This window comes from Maniola jurtina, chromosome 8 (assembly GCF_905333055.1).
Source record: "Maniola jurtina chromosome 8, ilManJurt1.1, whole genome shotgun sequence".
Classification (NCBI taxonomy): domain Eukaryota; kingdom Metazoa; phylum Arthropoda; class Insecta; order Lepidoptera; family Nymphalidae; genus Maniola; species Maniola jurtina.
Window position 1 is genome coordinate 11,982,493 of NC_060036.1, and position 26,019 is coordinate 12,008,511.

General features: G+C 36.1%; 1 protein-coding gene and 1 long non-coding RNA gene across 2 annotated transcripts; both read left to right on the top strand.

The window, feature by feature from the left end:
* The first annotated feature begins 211 nt into the window (after window positions 1-211).
* On the top strand, window positions 212-8,883 carry LOC123867714 (cytochrome P450 6B6-like). The gene is made up of 4 exons (XM_045909891.1): window positions 212-296; window positions 726-809; window positions 7,473-8,000; window positions 8,566-8,883. Exons 1-4 carry the CDS (start codon window positions 212-214, stop codon window positions 8,754-8,756), a joined length of 888 nt encoding a protein of 295 aa, XP_045765847.1. The 3' UTR covers window positions 8,757-8,883.
* Window positions 8,884-18,174: 9,291 nt separating this feature from the next.
* Window positions 18,175-25,359, top strand: LOC123867759. Its single transcript, XR_006796493.1, has 4 exons — window positions 18,175-18,244; window positions 23,047-23,056; window positions 25,140-25,145; window positions 25,318-25,359. It is a non-coding gene; the product is annotated as an uncharacterized LOC123867759 (long non-coding RNA).
* Window positions 25,360-26,019: the final 660 nt, after the last annotated feature.

Sequence of the window (26,019 nt, forward strand, 5' to 3'; positions counted from 1 at the left end):
GTTAGTACTGTTTATTATATTCGCCTGTTTAATATATTATTATTTCACAAGAAACTTTAAATACTGGGAATTGAGGAATATTCCAGGACCACGACCATTGCCATTTTTCGGTAATTATAAAGATTTCGTCCTAAGAAAATTGAATGTTACATGGTTAAACAAACAAATTTATGACCAATATTCAAACGAAAAAGTTGTCGGTATTTTTAGAATGACATCACCGACCTTGTTAATAAGGGACTTAGATGTGATTAAGAACGTGCTGATAAAAGATTTTGAGTATTTTGAAGATCGTGGTATAGAATTTAGTAAAGAGGGTTTGGGAGCTAATCTTTTTCATGCTGATTCAGAAATCTGGAAGCCACTGCGAACTTTTTTTTCACCTTTGTTTTCAAATGCTAAATTAAGAAATATGGTTTCTTTAATTGTCGAAAAAAGTGACGCAACTATTAGCCATATCAAGAAAATTACGGAAACACAAATAATAGATCAAGATGTATACTCACTTGTTCAAAAATTTACGATGTCAACTATTTTAACTTGTGCTTTTGGACTTGATATCGCTGTAGATAACGAAGTACTTTTGCAGAAGATGATGAAAATAGATGAGTTGTCATTTTCGAGGACTGTTGCAAGCGACTTTGATTTATTATTCCCTGGTGTGTTAAAACAAATAAATGCTTCGATTTTCGACAAGGAATTAAATATTTTTTTCCTTGGTTTAGTTAAAGATGTTACACAAGCGCGAAACGGAATACCTTCCAACAGAAAAGACTTTATAGATTTAATTTTGGAAGCAAAAAATCAAGGCAACGTTTTAGAAACTGTGATAGGTGGTAATACGGTCAAGTGTGTGAAATTGACTGATGAAGTAATAGCTGCGCAAGCATTTATTTTTTACATAGCTGGGTATGAAACTAATGCAAATACTATGGCATATACGATGTATGAACTTGCCATGAATCCTGAAATACAAGAAAAATTAATATCAGAAGTTGACGAAGTTTTACACCGCCACAATGAAAAGATAACATATGAGATGACTAGTGAATTGTCTTATATGGAAAAAGTGTTTAACGAGACTCTTCGAAAATACACTGTAACTGATTTACAACGTAGAGCGAAAGCAAATTATAAAATACCTGGGACCAAAATAACTATTGAAAAAGGAACAACTATAATTGTGCCTGTATTGGGCATAAGTCACGATGAAAAGTACTATTCAAATCCTACAAAATTTGATCCCGAGACATTTTCCCCTGATAATGAGAATAAAAGACATCCTTGTGCGTTTATTCCTTTTGGTATTGGTCCTCGGTACTGCATTGGTAAGGCCCGTAATAATTATTATATTTTAAATATTATTTTAATACGCTATGATTAATTTCACACATCCATCCATAACACTAGAACTACGTTAGTGACTTCTAAGTACCTACTTTAGTTTTTAGGGTTCCGGACCTCAAAAGGAAAAACGGAATCCTATAAAGGATCACTTTGTTGTCTGTCTGTCTGTCCGTTCGTCCGTGCGTCGTGTCTGTCGAGAAATACTATAGGGTACTTCCCGTTAACCTAGAATCATGAAATTCGACAAATAGGTAGATATTATAGCACAAGTACAGGAATAAATCTGAAAACCGCGAATTTGTGGTTAGTTACATCATTAAAAAAAAATGTGTTTCAATTGTCAAAGTAAGATAACTATACCCAGTGGGGTATCATAATATGAAAGGACTTTACCACTACATTCTTAGACAGATTTTTATTTATTTTTGTATTTTTGATTTATCGTGCAAAATGTTGGAAAAAATACCTGAGTAAGGTACCCTCAGTGCGTGACTTGCACCTGGCCGGTTTTTTAAAATGTGTGAAAATTAATATTGGCACGATAATCATCATGACGTCTTCATCTTTAGCATTTAGATATCAACATTAGGTTTAGGCCTGTGGCCTTATTAGTGGGAGGTAATTTCTAAATTTTCTCTGGTCTGGGTCTGGTGGGAGGCTTCGGCCGTGGCTAGTTACCACCCTACCGGCAAAGCCGTGCCGCAAAGCGATTTATCGTTTCAGTACGATGCCGTGTAGAAACCAAAAGGGTATGGGTTTAATAAAATACCATACCTCTTCCAGATTAGTCCGCTTCCATCTTAGACCTTTTGCAATACATCGATTGATTGATTGATTGATTGCTTGCTTGCATCATCACTTACCACCAGGTGAGATTGCAGTTAAGGGCTAACTTGTATCTAAATAAAATAAAATAGGTTTGTAGTTTTGTACCCGCCAGTGTAAGCTAATATGGACGCGTGCAAACCTACCTTTTTCCCTGACTCTACCAACGCACAAACATTTGAAAGTAACAAGGAAAAATTGTTTCAGGTATGAAGTTTGCAAGAATACAGAACCGTGTATTCTTAATGAAACTTCTGTCCAACTTTCGTCTAGAAGTCTCCAAGAATACACAAACCACCATCGCATTCAACCCAGGGCGAATCATTGCTTCACCAAAAGACGGAATATATTTGAATCTTATTCCAAGAAAGTCACTATTAGGCTAAGCGCGCACTGCGATGCAATTTTTTTCCGCATGTTCAATACGAAATTTAATCGTAATTCGAATATTATTTCTACGCGCACCACGATTTATTTTCGCACATAATTCTTTACATATTTCCTTATATTAATTTCTTTACATACTTCCTCCCATGTTTTTATTTTTAGATTTCAATCCAGATATAACGGGGAATGTTTATTCCATAATTGAGGCCTCATTGCTACTGCTCCAATTAATTTATCAAAATCAATATCGTTGACATCGTCGGTAGCCACAGCGGCGGCCGATGGCGTCGTCGGCGCAGGTGATTCGGCCTGCACTGTCTGACATCATGAGAGTTCATTACTTGACTGACCGTTGCGCTTGCGATTTTTTCCGCAGTGCGCGGGACTCAAGTATTTTTCCATAAGACACAAAAATATATTCTTACGAATTCGTATCGCACCGCAATTGCGGAATATTAATCGGATGCGTCTTTTTTCGCAGTGATATATACGGATTATAATTTATGGGATATATTCGGATGATAATTTATTTTGATGGTTCACAGATTTGCGATTTTTTTTCGCAACGATTTATTTTCGTCGTGCGCGCAGACACGAAAAATATTGTTAACTAATTAAAAACTTTCTAATGTAATATGCGTGTACTTTTTTTTAATAATTTTATGATCCTTTCGGAGCCCAAAAAAGTTTCTATTTTATTTTCGTCCGTCTGTCTGTGTAGGTTGAAAATAAGCATACTTATAGCTTGTGCTGCAGGTCAACGTAATACCTAAATACGAATGCTGATCTAGAATCGTTTTGATGTTGTGCCACTGAATACTGTCTTGAGGCTTCTTTTACTCTGAGTAGATGCTCAAGAGTTAAATGGACACGTCAGGGTAACTCATTCTTGAAAAGTACCTACCTATTGTATTAAGAGGCACATTTACATCTAAATCTATACATATAATAAAATTGTAGAAAAGTGGTGTCTGTACAATGGAAATATATAAAAAAAAGTAGCATGGGTTTTTATTATATCGATGCCGAACCCGAAATTGTAATTAATTTTTTTTTGTCTGTTTGTCTGTTTGTCTGTGTGTTTGTGCACGCTAATATCAGAAACGGCTTATTCGATTTAGATACGGTTTTCACTAATATATTGTAGTAAGCTTCACTTAACATTTAGTGTTTATTTCATGTCAATCGGTTCATAAATAAAAAAGTTATGTCAATTTAAAGAATCACGGCGAACATTTTTAACGTACAGAGTACGTACTACACGCCTCGCGCCTGAGCGTCCGTGGCTATATAAAGCGCGCTGATTCCACGCGAACGAAGTCGCGGCACGGGTCGCGGGCACATCTAGTAAGTAAATATGTTTTCTTTCTTTCTTTTCAATACAAAGACAATTTAAGGAATGGTTATGATTTTATTTACACTTCGCATTTTGTAATCAAGAGTCTACAATTTTTTGAATTATTATCTTTAAATAATAAGTCTGTAATATTAAAAGGAGATTTAAGACTTATTCGTAACTAGCCGATGCCCGCGACTTCGTCCGCCTGGATTTAAGTTTTTGAAATCCCGTGGGAACTTTTTGATTTTCCGGGATAAAAAGTAGCCTATGTGCTAATCCAGGATATTATCTATCTCCATTCCAAATTTCAGCCAAATCCGTCCAGTAGTTTTTGCGTGAAGGAGTAACAAATATACACACACACACACACACACACACACACGCACACACACACACATACAAACTTTCGCCTTTATAATATTAGTGTGATTTTAAATTGGTTCAATCACCAAAGTTGCTATAGTAGGTATTATAAACGGCTTTATTTGGGTATAATTATTGTGGATGCAGTGCACACAAGAGTTATTAAAATAGAAGCTTTGGATCGAAAACGTTAGAACAAAAAGACTGAATTTGGTGAAACAGATGTTTAAAAAGCGAGTTGCGTGTTAGTATACAGCTGAAGATTTTTATTTGAAGAAGTTTATTTCTAAGCCTTAGGCAAATATCTACTTCAATTAGATTAAAATCTATAAACCAAAGTAGGTATTACTAGGTATACTATGACCATCGATTCTAAAAGAACCGCTACGATGTGAAATGCCCTTCAAAAAAAATATGTCTGTGCTACCTTCCACATACCTATAACTTGAGCACTTTCAAGGGAAGATAGAATATGTATCTCCTAGGAACAGCCTAGATCTAGTTCATAAATATTAATTTCCGTGACATGATTGCGATCTCGCAATGAAAAATTAGTGTATTGAGTATTTTATTTAGAACTAATGAGGTAAGTATATTATTTTGTTTGTAAGCAGTCAAATTGTTATCAGCTGTAACATAATGATGTATTTTGTGAACCTCTCGATAAGACAAAAATCAGTACGTTTTTTTTATCTTCGTAAACAGCTGTGAAAAATGTTATTTCTTCACGCGTTTGTACTGTTTATTATATTCGCCTGTTCAATATATTATTATTTCACAAGGAACTTTAAATACTGGGAATCAAGAAATATTCCAGGGCCAAGACCATTGCCATTTTTCGGTAATATTAAAGATTTTGTCCTAAGAAAATCGAATGCTGCGGTATTAAATAAACAAATTTATGACAAATATCCAAATGAAAAAGTTGTTGGTATTTTTAGAATGACATCACCGACCTTGATAATAAGGGATTTAGATGTGGCTAAGAACGTGCTAATAAAAGATTTTGAGTATTTCGAAGATCGTGGTATAGAATTTAGTAAAGAAGGTTTGGGAGCTAATCTTTTTCATGCTGATTCTGAAATCTGGAGGCCTCTAAGAAATTTTTTTTCGCCGTTGTTTACAACTGCTAAATTGAAAAATATGATCCCTTTAATTGTTGAAAAAAGTGATGCAACTATAAACTACTTTAAGAAAATCATCGAATCACACGAAGATCAAGATGTATACTCACTTGTTAAAAAATTCACAATGTCATCTATTTTGACTTGCGCTTTTGGACTTGATATCGCTGTAGATAACGAAGTACTTTTGCAGAGGATGATTGAAATAGATGAAATGTCTTTTTCAAGGAACATTGTAAGTGACTTTGATTTATTGCATCCTGGTGTGTTAAAAAAATTAAATGCTTCGGTTTTCCCCAAAGAAGTAAGTAATTTTTTTCCTTGATTTGGTTAAAGATACTATACGAGCGCGGAATGGAATACCTTCTAATAGAAAAGACTTTATAGATTTAATTTTGGAAGCTAAAAATCAAGGCACCGTTTTGGAAACAAAAAAAAGTGATGACGTAACGATCAAGTGTGTGAAATTGACAAATGAGGTAATAGCTGCGCAAGCATTTATTTTTTATGTAGCTGGGTATGAAACTAATGCGACTACTATGGCATACATGTTGTATGAACTTGCCGTGAATCCTCAAATACAAGAAAAATTAATATCAGAAGTTGACGAAGTTTTACATCGACATAATGGAAACATAACATATGAAATCACTAGTGGATTGTCTTATATGGAAAAAGTGCTTAACGAGACTCTACGAAAGTATCCTGTAGCAGATATACAACGGCGTGCGAAAGCCAATTATAATATACCCGGGACAAACATTACTATTGAAAAAGGGATAACTATATTTGTGCCAACATTGGCCATAGGTTACGATGAAAAGTACTATCCAAATCCTAACAAATTTGATCCAGAGAGATTTTCATCTGAGAATGAGAGTAAAAGACATCCTTGTGCTTTTATTCCTTTTGGTGTCGGTCCTCGGTACTGTATTGGTAAGGCCCGTTTTTATTATATTTTAGACAACACAAAAACCATTCTTCCGGATGTTGTGCCATGATTTACATATAGCTTGAGTACCTTCAAGGCAAGAGTGAATATTGTATCTCCTAGGTTCAGCCTAGATCTCATCATTAATTTCCATGATGATAATGACATGATTGTAATTGTCATTTAGGATTAAAGAGATTCATTATCATTTTATTTATAAGTCAGTTACGTTATATTATCAGTTATGAGATACGTATGAAGTAAACCTCTAAATGTATAAGACTACCTACTGAATCAGTACGTCCTTTTTATCATCGTAAACAACTGTGCAAAATGTTATTCCTTCAAACGTTTGTACTGTTTATTATATTCGCCTGTTTAATATATCATTATTTTACAAGAAACTTTAAATACTGGAAATCAAGGAATATTCCAGGACCACGACCACTGCCATTTTTCGGTAATATTAAAGATTTTGTCCTAAGAAAATCGAATGCTGCGGTATTAAATAAACAAATTTATGACAAATATCCAAATGAAAAAGTTGTTGGTATTTTTAGAATGACATCACCGACCTTGATAATAAGGGATTTAGATGTGGCTAAGAACGTGCTAATAAAAGATTTTGAGTATTTCGAAGATCGTGGTTTAGAATTTAGTACAGAGGGCTTAGGAGCTAATCTTTTTCATGCTGATTCAGAAATTTGGAGGCCACTGAGAAATTTTTTTTCGCCGTTGTTTACAACTGCTAAATTGAAAAATATGATCCCTTTAATTGTTGAAAAAAGTGACGCAACTATAAACCACTTTAAGAAAATTACGGAATCACAAAAAAATCAAAACGTATACTCACTTGTTCAAAAATTCACAATGTCATCTATTTTGACTTGTGCTTTTGGACTTGATATCGCTGTAGATAGTGAAATACTTTTGCAGAGGATGATGAAAATAGATCAATTATCTTTTTCGAGAAGCGTTGCAAGTGACTTTGATTTATTATACCCTGGTGTGTTAAAACAAACAAATGCTTCGATTTTCCCCAAAGAAGTAAATAACTTTTTCCTTGGTTTGGTTAAAGATATTATACAAGCGCGGAATGGTACACCTTCTAACAGAAAAGACTTTATAGATTTAATTTTGGAAGCAAAAAATCAAGGCAATATTTTAGAAACTAAAGAAGGCGATAATGTGGAAACTACGATCAAGTGTGTGAAATTGACTAACGAAGTAATAGCTGCGCAAGCATTTATTTTTTATACAGCCGGGTACGAAACTAATGCAACTACTGCGGCATACATGTTGTATGAACTTGCCATGAATCCTCAAATACAAGAAAAATTAATAGCAGAAGTTGACGAAGTTCTAAACCGACACGATGGAAAGATATCATATGAGTTGATCAGTGAATTGCCTTATATGGAGAAAGTGCTTAACGAGACTCTTCGAAAATACCCTGTAATAGATATACAACGACGTGCGAAGGCAAATTATAATATACCTGGGACAAACATTACTATTGAAAAAGGGACAAATATAGTGGTGCCAACATTGGGCATAAGTTACGATGAAAAGTACTATCCAAATCCTACAAATTTTGATCCAGAAAGATTTTCCCCTGAGAGTGAGAGTAAAAGACACAGTTGTGCTTTTATTCCTTTTGGTATTGGTCCTCGGTACTGCATTGGTAAGGCCTGTAGTAAAGAATGTAAATATATAAAAGGAAAAAGTGACTGACAGACTAACTAACTGACTAATTGATCTTTCAACACACAGCTCAAACTATGTAATGGACGGATCAAGCTGAAATTTGGCATGCAGATAGCTATTATGTTTTATTATTTTATTAATGTGATATTATTAATTTTTAATGTGTTATGATAAATTCATATTTTCATACAAAATACTACAATTGACAGTGTCTTCTCGTATGTCTGTTATTTTTAAGAGTCACACAAGGTCACAGTAAAACCGCTGATTCAATCGTGGTCCTAGAAACGAACATTAAAATTATCCCAGATAAATAGAAAAATAATTGAATTGAACATTTAAAATCCATGAGGATAAAATCAGCAATATTATATAAAAGTAGGAAAACACATAGGTTATAAGTTTAATCAAATAAGGATAAATGAACTGAATTATTTAGTTAAAATGTTTTGTGTGAAAATTGATTGCCATGATGTCTTCATTTTTATTATTTAGATTTAACACTCAAATATTTGAAATTTAAATAGGTGAAATTGTTTCAGGTATGATGTTTGCAAGAATACAGAGCCGTGTATTCTTGATGAAACTCCTGTCTAACTTCCGTGTAGAGACATCCAAGAATACACAAACCACCATCACATTTAACCCAGGACGCGTTGTTACTGCACCAAAAGACGGGATATATTTAAATCTTATTCCAAGAAAATCACAATATGACGCGAAAAACAAGTAAACTAATGTGAAAACTTTTAAATTAAACAGTTTTACTCATAATAACAATTACTTTTATCGAGCGTTAGCTCAGTGTTTCCTGCCACAAACAAGCTAAGTGCTAGAGAGTGAGTAAATGGCTATTTTTATCCGACTTCCAAAAAAAGGAGGAGGTTCTTAATTCGTCGGAATCTTTTTTTTTTTTTTTTTTATGTATGTTCCCCGATTACTCAAAGACCCCTGGACCGATTTAGTTTTTTTTTTTATTTGAAAGGGTATACTGCGCAGGTGGTCCCATATAAATTTGGTGAAGATCTGATGAATATCTTCGGAGATGGAGAACAGAACTCCTCAATGGATAGGAGCAAATTGCTCGCGATCAGTGTACTAGCTTAGTTAACAGTAGGGTTTTAACTGGGCATAGTATATTATAGTCCAGTGGGGCCACTAAAAATTGTGAAATAAAAAATTTTCAAAAGAAAAATAAAACCGACTTCAAAAACCACAAACACTAAAAAGTAAAAAATAACTTTTGTTTAGCTACACGTGTAATGTACCTAGGTATGAAGTCGGGCAAGCTTCACTCTTAGGTTTCTAATTTTGTTTTAATATGCTCGCTCGACTTCATACCTAGGTACATTACACGTGTAGCTAAACAAAAATTATTTTCTACTTTTTAGTGTTTGTGGTTTTTGAAGTCGGTTTTATTTTTTCTAGATAGATCTCATCGCTGCTATGGGGAGCAAAATCCCAGAACGGCCATTTTCTGAGAAGCAGAATGTGAGGGCAGAGTAGTGTTAGTGTCCATTATTTTCAAGCACAAGTCAATTTTATGTTGACACTTGACACTAACGCTGCAGTACAATGGAAAATTGAACTTAGTAAAAATGAGTAAAATAAATAAATGAAAATTAAATAGTGTATTTCAAAATAATTTCAAATAAGTAATGTACAGTCACAAAGAGGACGCTTTCTTTTAGGAGTAGGAGAACTACTCCCGTGTCAGAAACATCTTTCATAAAAATATTAGCGATAAGCGTTCATAATTGACATAATATTATGAAACATCCCTACTCATTGCAAGTAATGGAAATTTTTTGCTGCAACTGCAACAAAAGTTTCTTATCAATGTTTTTTTAATAATCCTGCCGTCTTAGTTCTTATGTTATCTACCTTATGCCAATATAATAATGTCAACATTTAATTAATAATTTTTTGTGTGTGCCCACACAATGGCGTATGCATGGCGTATCTGCATTCTGCATGTGTGTGTGTTTATGAGTGTACTTGATTTAAAGTTATTAAATATATAATCTTTTTTCTGTTTTTGTGGTTTAGTACCTAATAATGTAAAACCCAACCATTATATCTATCTGTTCGTAGATCCATGTCCATTTTTCTAGGAAACAGTTCCAGGGGTCAGTCCATATTTCATTTTACTAATATTATAAATGTGAAAGTGTATCTCTCTGCCTGTCTGTCTGCTAGCTTTCACGGCTCATCTATTTAACAGATTTTGACGACATACATAGCTTACTTCTTATCCTTACTTATTTTCTTAAACATCTAAATCATTCTAAATCAATAATGCCGGCTATGTAAGCTCTTCTCAGACCTGGGTGCGTTTGGAAATCTCGTATCTTTACTTTAAGTTTGCGTAATAAATTATCACTAATTAGGTAAGTACATCATTATCTCACAAACTCAACAACTGACAATCATAAAGTCAACTTTGAATATATGATTTGACTTTCACTTTGAACTTCTACAAGATAGACAAAATGATAAGAGCTAGTTAGTAAACACCTAAGATAATAAGTAAACACTACTGAGTAATATTTTACCTCTATGGTAAACACGGAATACCACATGCAAATAGAGAGTGATAAGATGGTGATAAGTAACTGAAAATTGCGCATATTTTGTGCATCCTATATGAGCAAAATATGCGCATTCTTCGTTTGATACATCCTTTCAAAGCAAACGACATCGTCTCACTTAGTTTTTCTCGTTAGGTCTTAGATATACCTACAAGAATTGTTATTAGACTTTATGTTAAGTTGGTATAGATAATACATCCCGATAAGCTGAGGTTAGGACCCACGCGTACACTGTAGATACCGTATCAAATAAAAAATTCTATTGGCGAGTCGAGTTTCTTTTTATTAAAATATTTTTCAAGTTTATGTAGGCACATTTTGCCTTTACATGCATCTATTTTGTAAAAAAATAAATATATATACTGATTTAATAACATAAAATACTAAACAAACTTAAAACTGCTAAAATAGCGTATACTTACCTACTTTGTAAAAAAAAAAAAACAAAAGCTTTTTAATTTAGTTGATATTTTCATCTTGCTTTGAACATAACATCTGTTCCGAAAAAATATTAAAAACCAAACTTTTAATATTATAAATGCGAAAGTGTGTCTGTCTGTCTGCTACGCTTTCACGGCTCAACCGCTGAACCGATTTAATTGAAATTTTGTACAGACTTAGAATACATTCCGGGGAAGGACATAGGCTACTTTTTATCCCGGAAAAACAAACAGTTCCCGCGGGATTTCTAAATACTCATCTGCTTGATCGATTCGTATGAAAGGTACCGACCGAGAAATTTGGTAGCTTGCGTCCCTGTAATTGACATAGGCAACTTTTCATCCCGGAAAATCAAACAATTCCCACGGGATCTTTAAAAACCTAAATCCACGCGGACGAAGTCGCGGGCATCCTCTAGTGTATAATATTTACCACCTTAAGCCCTGCTTAGGAGTTTAGGATAGGTAAAGTTAAGCCGCCCAGAGCAAAATAAATAGCACTTCGATAAATCCCACAATATCCTTTATCGTTAATACCTACTGAGAAATAAAATGCGATACTTACGCAATAAAAATACTAGAGAGAAAAATACAGCTGCGGATTTCGCAAAAGATTTACACGAAGATATTATTGTCTGAATAAAGTGAATTTTACGCTCAAATCGAGAGCTTTATAACAAAAAGGCGTATACGCAAAGATGCCATTTCTTGTTTTTTGCTGATAGAACAAAGACTTCATCACTTGATTAATTAAGTCTTTGGAATCCCTTTGAACGTCTGTGTTTCCTGCCAGTCCTGCCACGTATTCTTTAAAACTTGAGTGAATAGGCATCTTCTAAGCAAGCGTACTCTAATCTAGACCTCATCATCGCTTTTTTAAGCATGATTGTCGTCAAGCGTAAGCCTATCACGCTATAAAAAGAGTAGAGAGAGACGCGAAGTCTCATTCGCAGAAATGAGAAGAGTCTTGCCATGATCCACCACGCTGGCCAAATATGGATTGACAAACTACTGGAAAATAATTTAATTCAATTTCTAATTCAATATTCGGTTTTGGGTAACGTTCTACAACAAATACCAATATTTCAGGCTTGTAACTAATTTCGTCTACGAGCTAGAGACCAGTGACAGACAGACAGACAGCAGAGTAACATTAATACGGTTCCGTTTTACGCTTTGGGTAAGGAACCCTAAAAATGGGTCAAAACATAATAATATCACCAAATGTATGAAACTGAAATTGAATTGAGAAGTCTAATGAAATAGAAATGCATCAAATTAATTTTCCTAATTCCGTTTGTGGAACAAATTAGTAATTTCAGTAAATGCAACACGAACACACTTTCCGAGTTCATTAAATGTGAATGGTACAGGTGAGTAGATACTAATTGCATAATTTGCTTTTACATAGCCTGTGCATCTAGTTAATGAACCATCAAAAGGCCTACGTAATAATATGTAAGCTTATAGAATAATTAAGTAGGTACCTAGCAATTTTTAGGGTTCCGTAACTCAAAAGGAAAAACGCAACCCTTATAGGATCACTTTGTTGTCTGTCCGACTGTCTGTCGTGTCTGTCTGCCGGCAACGCATTGGCGGTTTCCCTGATGCTGCAAATGTTCATGGGCGGCGGTAATAACTTAACATATCGTTTGCTCGCTATTTTTATGTATATTTTTATTGATTTTTAGAAACACCCAAGCAAAGCCAGGGTGGGTCAGTTAGTTATATCGTCAATATGTAGAAACACAATTTCCCGTCCGTTTGACACTCGGATCATTAATTCGCGTCATTTGTCAAAGGAGTTATTTCCATGAATCAGGTCACTGGTCACTGCTTTTACTAATAAGCTGATATCATGAAGCTGATTTTGCATTATGTCATACAGGGAATTATTATTAGAGATGGGCATTATTGCTACTTTTAAATCATTTCTTAGTTAAATCATTTTTTCTTCACATTGATTTCACAGGCAATTTTTCACGGAAAGTATTTTTTAGTGCCTGTCTATCTGTCTGTCTCTTACCTTTTCACGGCCCATCCGTCTAACCGATTATGGCGAAAAGTACAGTTTGTAAATCTCCCGCGGGGTTTTTAATATATCCTAAATCAACGCGAACTTAGGTAGATAGGTATTTACCTAATCGCAGAAAATCGTTGTAAATAATTGTAATGCGTAAAAAATATTGTTATTTCTATGGATAACAGAATCTACTCAGTGATTATTCCCAATGAAAGTTCCATGGGGCCAAAATGAAATTTTGTTCCTCGAGGTATTTTGAATTCCGAGGGAATCGAAGGATTGCATAGAGCCATTATGAGTATTTAACAACTAATAGGTTTATTGTCTATATAATAAATAATTAACATACTCATCCGCTTTATTTGTTATCAAATAAAAATAAATAAAAAGGGATTTGTGTTTGCTGATAAATGAACAGGTAGACGGTAGGTATATTTGTTCCGTTTATCTTTCACGGGACAAATACGGGACATTTATCCCGTGAGCGTAACTAATGGTCCGGCTTCAAGTGAAATCATTCTTATATCTATCTATCGTTTAACTTACTAACAGGGAATCTATTATGAACGAAATTAATTAGAAGCTTTAATAGCTTGAAATCAGGAAAACTGAATTGAATTAAATGATAGATTCAAAAAGTTGAAAACTAAGACCCGACTATGATCGTCTTAATAAACGCTGAAATATTGTAGTAAAATTGTTTTTCTGTCGCTTGGTATAATTTATTGTTGTTGTACATTTATATTCATGAACTCCGAATTCCCTTTTCTTTCTATATGAACGTAGATTGGTGCTCATTTAAGTTTAACTACCGATTTTTACAGAAATCTGAAACTACAGACACCGATTTTTTTTTTCTAGAACGTCTATTAGCTAGTCTATTACCAGCTAGTCAGTAATCAAGGAAACGAAGCAATTTTACTCCATTTTCAAACTATTCGTATATCGATGATAGAACTTTCAACACTTCACGAAGATATTCTGCAATAATGTTGCAACTTGCAACGAGCTCAAATAGAGAAATAGCGGGAACTATGACCAATTTAGAGGGGTCTCTCAGTCACTCGCTTCATACAATCGTAGTTCCAATTTCATTTGAATATTAAGTAACCAAAGTCCATGAAATGCAGACATATTCTAGAAACTAATATCTAAATGAAGCGAGTGACGGAGAGAGCCCTGTTAAATTGAAGCACAAATTTATGACACGTGCAACGAGAACTTTACACATACCATACCTACTTCAGTAAACATAAAATAGCTGATTGCCATGCCCTGGCCTCGGCCATGATTTAGATTTTTAACCCCCGACCCAAAAAGAGGGGTGTTATAAGTTTGACGTGTGTGTATCTATATATCGGTCTGTGGCATCGTAGCTCCTAAACTAATGAACCGATTTTAATTTAGTTTTTTTTGTTTGAAAGGTGGCTTGATCGAGAGTGTTCTGAGCTATAATCCAAGAAAATCGGTTCAGCCGTTTGAAAAAATCAGCTCTTTTCTAGTTACTGTAACCTTCACTTGTCGGGGGTGTTATAAATTTTTAATTTACACTTGTTTAAATTATTTAAACTAAATTCACGCGATCAAAAAAGGCTGTTTTACGCCTGAATAACAGTGCGATATTTAAGCATGCTACAGTCCCGATGCTTATAATATACTTAACTAATTGATGCCCGCGACTTCGTCCGCGTGGAAATGAACTTGAAAACCCGGGATAAAAAGTAACCTATGAGTATGTCTGTCTCCAGGTCCAGTCGTCTGCAATGTAGCGTAGGTACTTCATACAGTTCCCTTACAATTTGATTCTGTACATACGCGTGCAGTTTCCGTCGCACTTTGTTTATTGTTTCCTCATTAATAGCTTTTACGAAGAAAATTGTAGGTTCCTACATACTTATTTAAAGGGGGGACATTGACTGACTGACATGATATTATTGTATCAACGTACACGGTACAGCTCAAACCTCTGATACAAAATCTACTGAAAATTAATTTTACATGTAGGAACATAGACTCTATAGCCTTAATTACAGCCAAGTAAGAATGATTCTTCTCTACACAAATTGATTGATGTCTAATGTCTTTCCTTTCATTAATTATTTCCAGGCAATGATATCTGTTTCCATTTGTAACACACAGTTATCTTACTACGACGCATGCCTTATCTGAATGGCAATGAGTAGGACAAATCTAGTGGAATTCCGCTATATTTTGACACAGTGAAATATCATTAAGAGGGCTCTCTCCGTCACTCGCTCCATACAATCGTAGTTCCAATTTCATTTGAATATTAAGCAACCAAAGTCCATGTTTTGCAGACATATTCTAGAAACTAATATCTGTGTTTGTGGTGTTTTAGATTTTTCTAAAAATATGTAGTTTTAAAATTACAGGGGCTCAAAGATTTGTATGTAAATTTTTAAGACCGCATAACTTTGAAACCGAATATTTTAACAGAAATCTGGAAAACCACAGACATAGATATTAGTTTCTAGAATATGTCTGCAAAATTTCATGGACTTTGGTTGCTTAATATTCAAATGAAATTGGAACTACGTTTGTATGAAGCGAGTGACGGAGAGACCCCTCTTAAAGCGTAGCGTAAAGGAGTCAAAGGGCAGACAACATGTACCTATGGATAACAACATAAAGATAGAGAGTATGTAGTTAAGTACCTACTTAATTACAATTTTAATTGCTACATTCTCTGTTTCGAATTTCAAAGTCAAAGTCAAAGCCATGCTGATTGAGACTTCTTCATCCAATTATCCCGTCTGTGCTGGCAATCTTATACCGGCTTCTCACGGTGTGTGATATTGCGGACAGATGCGGATCAGCTCGCACCCACGCCCCATGGGATGAATATCGTCCGTGGTATCGCAGACACGTCCAATGCAGTGTGTCCGATCCGCGGTGAGCCGGTAACTTCAAAGGTTAGGTGCGAGGTGCATAAACCCACACCAGCACATCAAAATCTGTCTACGCTATGGAATTCTGTGGCACCAGAAACAGAAACGATTTGTGTGATGCATGGAATGGAATAAAAAATAAATTAAACTGAATAAAAATACCACAAGAGCCGCCGCTGTAGCGATATGTTTTTTTTTCGTTATAATATACATTCCGGAATGACTTTGTATCTTAAAACCCACACAGACTGACACGTCCGGTTGTTAGAAGAGCCTTGGTCGTTGGCCGTGCGTGATAATCCGCAAAATCACTCACCGTGGGAAGCCAGTATTACACGACGTCAGACAATCGGCTTTATCCAATTAGGCTACTTAGTTTATTGGCCTCTAAACGCATTGAGTTACTCAAATGAGCTCATGCTGTGTTTCCTTGACCTATAGAGAAAGAAGACATTAAATATTATTATAGGCAATGGTTATGCAATGGTACGTTTTTATAATAGGTAAGTTCCCAGAAGACATATTATTAACTAGCTGATACCCGCGACTTCGTTCGCGTGGATGAAGGTTTTTTAAGAATCCCGTGGGAACTCTATGATTTTCCGGGATAAAAAGTAGCCTATGTGCTAATCCAGGGTATAATCTATCTCCATTCTAAATTTCAGCCCAATCCGTTCAGTAGTTTTTGCGTGAAGGAGTAACAAACATACACACACACACACACACACACACACACACACACACACACACACACACACACACACACACACATACAAACTTTCTCCTTTATAATATTAGTGTGATGTCTCGAAGATCTAAAGAAGCCCTGACCTTGTGGCATAATAAGACAGTAAAATTTTCCTTTAGAAGTCTAAAGGCTTTAGAAGGCTTGTCTTTAATAATTTGCTACAAGCTAATACTGAATATTGTAGAAGTAGACCCGCTGCAACGGTTCGCCATTGTGGTGGTACTACACTCCACAGCGAAGTGTATGATCGCATCACAATGAACCATTCTTTGACTGTATTGTGTAAAATGTGTAAGTATTGAAAATTTAATAAGGAGAACTTGTAAAAGCTTCTTCATTTATAAAATACTAGACTAGATGAATGGGGGATGCCCATTGCTTCATCCCCGTGAATTCGGGGTTTTAAAAATCAAAGAGTCAAATGTCAAAGAACTCCACTTCCAACACTCACGAATTTTGGTAAATTCAGAGATAGTTTGCATCCGGGTAAGGGCAAATTTATAGGTCCTACTTTCGGTCCTGGAAAATCAAGGAGTTCCTCCGGGGTTTTTAAAAACCGCAATCCACGCGGACAAAGTCTAGTAAATACATATACAAATGAATATAGAAGATATTACGCACAGACACTATCAGGCCACACGTCTCTGAAGCAAAAGCGAAATATTATTAGATTTGTAAATACAAGGAACCAGACCAATCTGATTTGTGGTAACTAGTAAGAGTGGTATCCTACAACAATACAAAAAGAAAAATTATGTACATCCTATCTACATAGACATTAGAAGTGTACAAGAAACCTTAACAGCGCTCTCTCCGTCACTCGTTTCATACAATCGTAGTTCCAATTTCATTTGAATATTAAGCAACCAAAGTCCATGAAATTTTGCAGGCATATTCTAGAAACTAATATCTGTGCCTGTGGTGTTTTAGATTTTTCTAAAAATATGTAGTTGTAAAATTACAGGGGCTCAAAGATTTGTATGTGAATTTTTAAGACCGCGTAATTTTGAAACCGAATATTTTAACGGAACCTGGAAAACCACAGGCATTAGTTCCCGGAACGTTTCTACAAAATTCCATTGAGTATGATTGGTTAGTATTCCAACGAGAGACGAACTACGTTTGTGTAGAGCGAGTGACAGAGAGACCCCCCTTAATATTAAATTGGTAATTTTATCTATGAGATCTCATGATAAGTGACAGGTCATAAAGTCCGTGACAAGAAAACTTTCGGGCGGTCTTTGTGGAATATCCATTAAAATTTTAATGAACTAATTGCGAATGACAGCACCTCTTCGGAAGATGTCGGGAGCACCCATTTTCTTAACCAAAATAATTATTCTTGTAAATAATTTTTGCTGAATAATTTCGTAAGTATAAAAAGTTACTCGTATTTTTATAATAATTAATCTTATGACATTTTTCGAAAACAAGTCTATGAAATAGGTAAATAATAATAAGCTATGATACCCTAGTGGTTGGACGTCTGCCTCCTAATCAGAGGTCGGGGGTTTACCTCTAACTTTTCGGAATTTGTGCGTTAATTTCTCACTTGCTTTAATGGTAAATCGTGAGAACACCTGCATGCCTGAGAGTCCTCCATGACATACTTATACATCTTTGAGAACATCAAAGATGTATGAAGTCTTCCAATCCGCACTTGGCAAGCGTGATAGACTGAGGTCAAATCCGTTCTCACTCTGAGAAGAGACCCGTGCTCTGTAGTGAGCCGGCGATGGGCTGATCATGATGATGATGATGAAATAGGTCCCCGTGCGAAGCCGGAGTGGCACAACTAGTTTAATATATATTCGGCAAATACAAACACGCAAATGGCATCATCACGTCACTCGAGAACATGAAAGGCTAACCTAATTGCGAGCTGACATAATATTTGCTCTGACCCGTAGATTAACCTAACTTTATTGCGTACTAGCCGATGCCCGCGACTTCGCCCGCGTGGATTTAGGTTTTTTGAAATCCCGTGGGAACTCTTTGATTTTCCGGGATAAAAAGTAGCCTATGTGCTAATCCAGGATATTATCTATCTCCATTCCAAATTTCAGCCAAATCCGTCCCTGCAGGCCGATTCAGAACACTTCGATAATATAACGAATCGATTCGATTCGGTATCGATCTCGAATCGAACAAATTTTATCCTGCAATTCAGAACGTTCGAGAAAAGGATTCGATTCGATTTCGATTACGATACCGTTTTCGATAAGAAACATTGCGATTACATGTGCATTTATAAAGTATTAACATGTTACCAAAATTTTACTTGTTTTTAAATTCAAATTCAACATTAAAAAATAGCTTTTATTCATCTTGAAGGTAATTTAAGTCATTACTTAAAATTACAGCTTATTAAATTATTGATTTCGAGAGAAAAACATCGAAATGTACTAGTGAAGTTTTATTAAAGCTATCCTCGTAAATACAACACAAATGTCAAACATCAATTACGTCTGTCAATCAATGGCAAGTTTGGTTTTTTTTTATTAACTGGTTTTACGGCTCTGGGTTCTAGCCCTTTAAAGCTCGGTATTGTGATTTTTGTCCGCTGGTTTAAGGGTTTTGTACCCGAAGGGCACCAACGGGACCCTATTACTAAGACTCCGCTGTCCGTCTGTCTGTCAGCGGGCTGTACCTATCTCGTGAAGCGTAATAGGTACAGAGTTGAAATTTTCACAAAATGTGTATTTCTTGCCGCCTAAACAACAAATAATATTAAATTTCAAAGTTTCAAAACTGTTGTTTCTTGTACGATGGTACGAAACTAGGTGAACAAAAAGATATCGAATGCCCTATAGCTTTCGATAAGTAAACATCAAAAATTATCGGACGTTCGACAAATATTATTCGGTTAGGTTGTTGTGAATAGCGTTTGATAGTCGTAATCGAACGATATCTACGTCTGTTCGATTCGGTTTCGGTTTCGACAATTTCACTGTCGATTCGGTTATTCTGAATTGAAAATACATTTTATCGAACGACAACTTGCCGAATCGATCGACAATTATGTTATCGAAGGGTTCTGAATCGGCCTGCTGTAGTTTTTGCGTGAAGGAGTAACAAACATACACACACACACACACACACACACACACACACACACATACAAACTTTCGCCTTTATAATATTAGTGTGATTGAGTTGGAACTAAAAAGCCTCAATAGCTCAACGTGGGCGGATTGAATTCCGAAAGGTCGGCGGTTCAAACTCCACCGGTTGCACTATTCTACCTACTCCTATCACAAACTTTACGCTTAAATTAAAGAAGAAAGGGCGGAATATGAGTCATGATTATCATACTAGTATCCTTTATTTAAAAAAATATATATTTCACGGGAGTTATTTACGAAAAGTGAATTTCGCACCTACGATTGGAATCGTGAAGATTCGCTTTCCGTGAAACGTAGGAAACGATTGCTTGCTACATATTATTTTTCTTTCTTATACGTAGCAAGTGTTCTCGCACACGCGCTCTTTAGCGTCTTAGCTCAGGCCGATGACCGTGCGTGCACGAAATTAGGGATACGCTTGCAAAGTTTGTGAGGTTTTACTTCGTGACTTTTCACACTTGCAAATGTTTTCACATGAAAAGGCTTTTCTTGTGAAAACATTTGCTACCATGCTTTTCACAACCTACCTGTGGCGCTGTGATAATTTGGTCCATTCAACTGACCCATTTAGTAGTGACAATTTTTAGTCGTCTTGCGACAAAAATGCGTCCACATGTGAAATACCTAGCATTAAGTTAACGCGTTTCAAGTCTATTTAAGTTTGGTGAAGTAACTATCGGTAAACTTGCTAACGTTTAAGTATATTTACACATTCTATCGATCTCTCTTGATACTCGTAGACGCCAAGTAATTGGATACACCGATTTGATTCATTAAATTAAGTTTAAACAAGGTACAGAACTTAACTTTTCAACTAATTAGGGTGTAATTAAGTTAGTAAGTAGGTAGGTATACCTAAATGTACGAAGCGAATTAAACACTTGGTGTTTTAAAAAATCCAAGGTGAGTGTGGCACATTTAATGAAATGTTCGACGCGATTTTTCTGATCACGTGGAATGGTGACAAGAATACCTACTGGCTGAATTTTCACGGTAGACAGCCGGGCTGATCATTTGCGCAAAACATGAGCCAGCCCTTCTGTTACCAGACAAGGATTAACCACGGAGAAATGAAATTTTTTTTAGCACTAGACTTCGTGGCTCCATCTTCTAAATATACATATAAAAGGAAAAGTTAACTGACTGACTGATCTATATAAACGCACAGCTCAAACTACTGGACGGATCGGGCTGAAAGGCACGCAGATAACTATCATGATGTAGACATCCAATAAGAAAGGATTTTTGAAAATTAAACCCTTAAGGGGGGGGGGGGGCAAGAGAGCAGTAGTCAGCGTATATAAATAATTTTAGGCACATCCTAAAGCACATCCCCCAAGCGCACCCCAACCCAACCCCGGTCAGCCATGGAACTAGGAATCAGCTTAGCTTGTACTTAACTAGTGACTCAAATAATCTAGATAGTTGCTACGTCACCGTTTTGGTAAAAATATTCGACGAAAATAAAATCAGCCAGAAATCAGGTGTATTTCATAATCTAAGTAGTGCTCAGGTGAACATGTCAAAATCGAAATATGTGGTAGAGTTCGCGCATTTGGCTGGCTAAAATTAATCGCAGAAAACTAATCTAAAATTTCCGAAATTATTAATCAACACATGGTTTGCAAATTGATTAACGTAGGGCCACGACTGCCGTCTTAGAAGATGCGACAAGAGACAAATAAATGAGTTGTTTCTAATAGTTTTACGTGATACTGGCTCGACTTCGTCCGTGTGGATTTGAATTTTTTTAAATCCTGCGGGAACTCTTTGATTTTCCGGGATAACAAGTAGCCTACCTATATCGAAACTGTTGAGGAGACCCGTACGAAAACAACAGAAAAGTAGGTACCTACCTAAACGACATAGCTCAACCATAGGATTGACCAACGCGACGTCATAATATTATTATCTTCTCGGTGGGAAAGGCAGTGGTAAATGCAACTGACGTTACAAAAGTATTTGTAAAAGTGTAATTGAATAGGTATAACTCAAAATTTTGAAAAAACCCCGACAAAAACCTCTATAAGAAAACTAGAAAAGAGCTGATAACTTTCAAACAGCTGAAACCTATTTTCTTTGATTATAGCTAAGAAAACTCTCAAACAAGCCACCTTGCAAACAAAAAAAAATTGGTTGTCTGTAAAGTCGGTTTACTGACGATAGTTGAACGTGACAACAAAGGCCGATTGTGCTTCTTTGTCGCTCGTTCCGCACTCTCGCTTGCACTTCAAGCCTTACATGGAACGCCTCAGAGCGAGGTAACGCCGCATGAGTCATGTTTTTTCATGCGTGCAGCCGGCTCTATCGAATAATAAGACGTTGTCACGTCAAAAACTAGATAAATTAAAATCGGTTCATTCGTTTAGGAGCTGCGATGCCACAGACAGATACACAGATACACACGTCAAACTTATAACACCCCTCTTTTTGGGTTGGGGGTTAAAAACAACCGTAGGGACAGGTAATAAAAGATAAAATCAATAGAGCTGTATAAAATGTTATCAGTAGACTAAAACAACTAAACAAAGGGATCCTCGAACAAGCACGACTGCACCCACAATCTAGGCTAAGTAGTAATTTGTGACTTCTAACTATCGAGTTAACTTCTAACTATGCAACTTGGAATATCAGGTACAGTTGTTTGAATGTTCCCAGGGAACAGGGTCGACCCGTCTATACAGACGAACTAAGCGATCGCCTAGTGCCTGTAGGGCGCTCGAGTTTATGGGGCACGGCACTATGGCAAGGGTGCAGGAAGAGGATAGGCGTGTTAGGTGCGAGTTGATAGACTAGTGCGGGCGGTTAGCTGGCACGCCTCTTTGGCGTAGCAAATAGCGATACAAGATTATAAAAAAACCAGCCAAGTGCGAGTCAGACTCGCGCACTGAGGGTTCCGTACTCGGGTATTTTTCCAACATTTTGCACGATAAATCAAAAACTTTTAAACATAAAAATAAATAAAAATCTGTTTTAGAATGTACAGAAACACGTTTTAATTTTTTTTTTAATGATGTAACCACAAATTATAAATAAGTAAAATTTTCGCGCTCGCTACACTCCCGCTTATACTCCATACTCAAAGTTATTTTTAGGGTTCAGTATCCCAAAAGGAAAAATGGAACCCTTATGGCAGCACTTTGTTGTCTGTCTGTCTGCCCGTCTGTCGTGTCTGTCAAACCTATAGGTTCCAGCCCGTTGACCTAGAATTATGTTTGGCAGGTATATAGGTCTTATAGCACAAGTAAAGGAAAAAATCCAAAATTGTGAATTTATGGCTACATCACAAAAAAATTAAAATGTGTTTCAATTTTCAAAGTTAGATACGAGTAACTATACCAAGTCGGGTATCACATGAAAGGATTTAACCTGTAGAATCTAAAACAGATTTTTGTTTCATTTTTATACATAAGCAACACGTTTTGATTCATCGTGCAAAATGTCGGAAAAATACCTGAGTACGGAACCCTCGGTGCGCGAGTCTGACTCGCACTTGGCCGGTTTTATTGTTTATTTTTCAACATTTTTGGTTAATGGGCCGCGATTCCTGTAAATCGTCTAGGACGCCGAGTTTGCTCGAGCCGGCCCTGTTATTCCTAACTTGGAACTGTTTTCGGGAAACGTTGAGGAATTCAAGTGTAACGAAAACATAAACACAGAATTTGTGAAACAAATTGTTTAGCAGGAGTACGGATCTCATTGAAGTATTCACCAAAAGGGAACGATAGAACTATGTCGATTTGATAAGTAATTTTAGAATAGTTGGAACTTATAGAAGATCCTAACAAGTCTAGGAAAGCGTTTAGTTTTTAACAAACTCCCTGGCGCAGTGGCGTGTGCTGAGTTCTTATAACTGGGTGGACCGGGTTCGATTCCCGAAAAAGGCAATTTCAAAATTTCATCAAACTCATCATCAACCCATCGCGGGCTCACTACTGAGCACGAGTCTCCTTTTGAAAGTCCAATTCGCAACAAGCTTCGGCCAAAGCCGAAGCCGAGTTTAATAAATTCACATTCACACGTTCACAAACATTATAAATAATTGTTTTTTTTTTAATTTTCATTGTGGTAATTTTGAAATTTTTATTATTTTTTGTTATAGCAGTATAGAAATACAGTGAAATTTCAACTCTCTGCGTATGCTCGTCTGTCTGACATACAAACGGGCGAACGGACGGAGGCTTAGAAATAGGGTTCCGTTGGCCCTCTTCAGTTACGGAACCCTAAAAAGAAAATACCTTACATCCGCCCTCGAAATTCTCAACATAAAGCGATAGTGAGGACAAAAACCATTTTTTAACGTGAACACAGTGGGGCAATGAAAGCCCATTGTCCTTTTTCCGACCCACATTTTTATTCTGAGCTACGGAAAACTACGTGGGGTCCCAAAAATGGACAATATTATTATGTTTCATAAAAAATGTAACTGAAGCACTGAGTTCTGATAATAATCTAGGTAAGTATACAAATATTCTGTCTCTATGATCTGTTTTAAATATCCCGAGGGATTTTGACTTTCCGGGATAAAAAGTAGCAGCCGCCTTTGGGATGCATGCTAAAGGTACCCACGCACTCGAACTGAACTGTAGCTGAACTGCGCGTTGCGGCAGCGCCCCGCACGATATTCTCTCCAGCCGCGACCCGCGGCAGTGACGCGCTACGCGGTACGCACCTTAAGCATTATCTATACTTAGTCAGTAGTCTATACAAACTTCATCAAAATCGGTTAAACAGACGGCTGTGAAAAGTTCGAGGTTCACTGTAAAAGACGGACAGAGAGACATACCTACTTTCGCATTACAATATTAGTTTGATACTATAATTAGCTACCTATATATTTTATTGACATCAACATGAGTTTTTTTTTTATAAAATTAACTTAAATCTAAAATAGACTAATTACATTTTTAAACAACTAGCCGATGCCCGCGACTTCGCGCGCGTGGATTCAGGGTGTCTGGAATTCCCGTGGGAACTCTTGAATTTTTTGTTTAGTCCGCTTTTTTTCTTTTTGTTCTATTTTATTCTAATGTTTTATTTTAATGTTTTATTCCTGTTTATTCTAATGTTTTATTCCTGGAATTGCAATAAATTGAAATTGAAATTGAATTTTCGGGATAAAAAGTAGCCTATGTGCTAATCCAGGATATTATCTATCTCCATTCCAAATTTCAGCCAAATCCGTCTAGTAGTTTTTGCGCGAAGGGGAAAACATACACACACACACACACATACACACAAACTTTCGCCTTTATAATATTAGTGTGGTTAGTGTGATAGTGTGAAGTGTGATAGTGTGTAGTGTGAAGTGTGATCAATTACTTACTACTAATTATAAATGATTATATTTGAATGAAAAAAAAAGATTCCGACGAATTGAGAACCTCCTCCTTTTTCGAAGTTGGTTAAAAATAGAAATAGCGATAGAACGGTGATCACGTCGAGCACGGACCTCTAGCTTTTTGGAGTTATGTGCATTTTAAGCATATAAATAGCACTTGCTTTAACAGTGAAGGAAAACATCTTCACTAGACCAGCATGCCTGAAAGTTCTTTTTCATGTTCTCAAAATATGTGTATGAAGTCTGCCGATCTGCACGTCTTGGTCAGTGTGGTGGCTGAACCCTCTTCATTCTGAGAGGAGACCCGTACCTACTCAGTAGTGATTCGGCGATGGGCTGATGAGGATGTTGATGAATTAGAGTAAATACTACTTAATAAAAATTATCTTTGAGAATACTAGAATAATTTCTGAAAAAGGAAAATATACTTGAGGGCAAAAATTTAGGTCTTCTATCTACCAAGGAAATACGAGGTTTTGCCTTAAACCGTTTTATGTAAAGCTATAAAACTGACACCGACATTTTTGTATCTCAGAAACTCATAAACAGAAAGATACGGGCGTTGCTCTAAGATGGCGATAAAATGTGCTACACTAGGATATACTTGCACTTCAATCTATCGAGAAACTCAAGAACAGTATACCTATTACCTAGGTACAAACCTTTCTCGGGAACTGATCTATAGTCATGGACTTCGTCTGTGTTGGTGTTAGCTAGCGGGCTTGCTCTGCCTTTTTGGAGTGTTTTTTTTTTATGTTAAAACTGACTGCAAAACGCTCTAAGGGGATGCCGTGCGTGTGTCGGCGAGCGCCAGCACAG

What these genes read in the sequence shown, in the direction of transcription:
- LOC123867714 (XM_045909891.1), top strand. Translation starts at nt 212, where the DNA reads ATGACATCACCGACCTTGTTAATAAGGGACTTAGATGTGATTAAGAAC. An exon ending in TTTGGAAGCAAAAAATCAAG is followed by an intron (nt 810 to 7,472) that starts GCAACGTTTTAG and finishes CAAAAAATCAAG; the next exon opens with GCAATATTTTAGAAACTAAA. An exon ending in TGGTCCTCGGTACTGCATTG is followed by an intron (nt 8,001 to 8,565) that starts GTAAGGCCTGTA and finishes AAATTGTTTCAG; the next exon opens with GTATGATGTTTGCAAGAATA.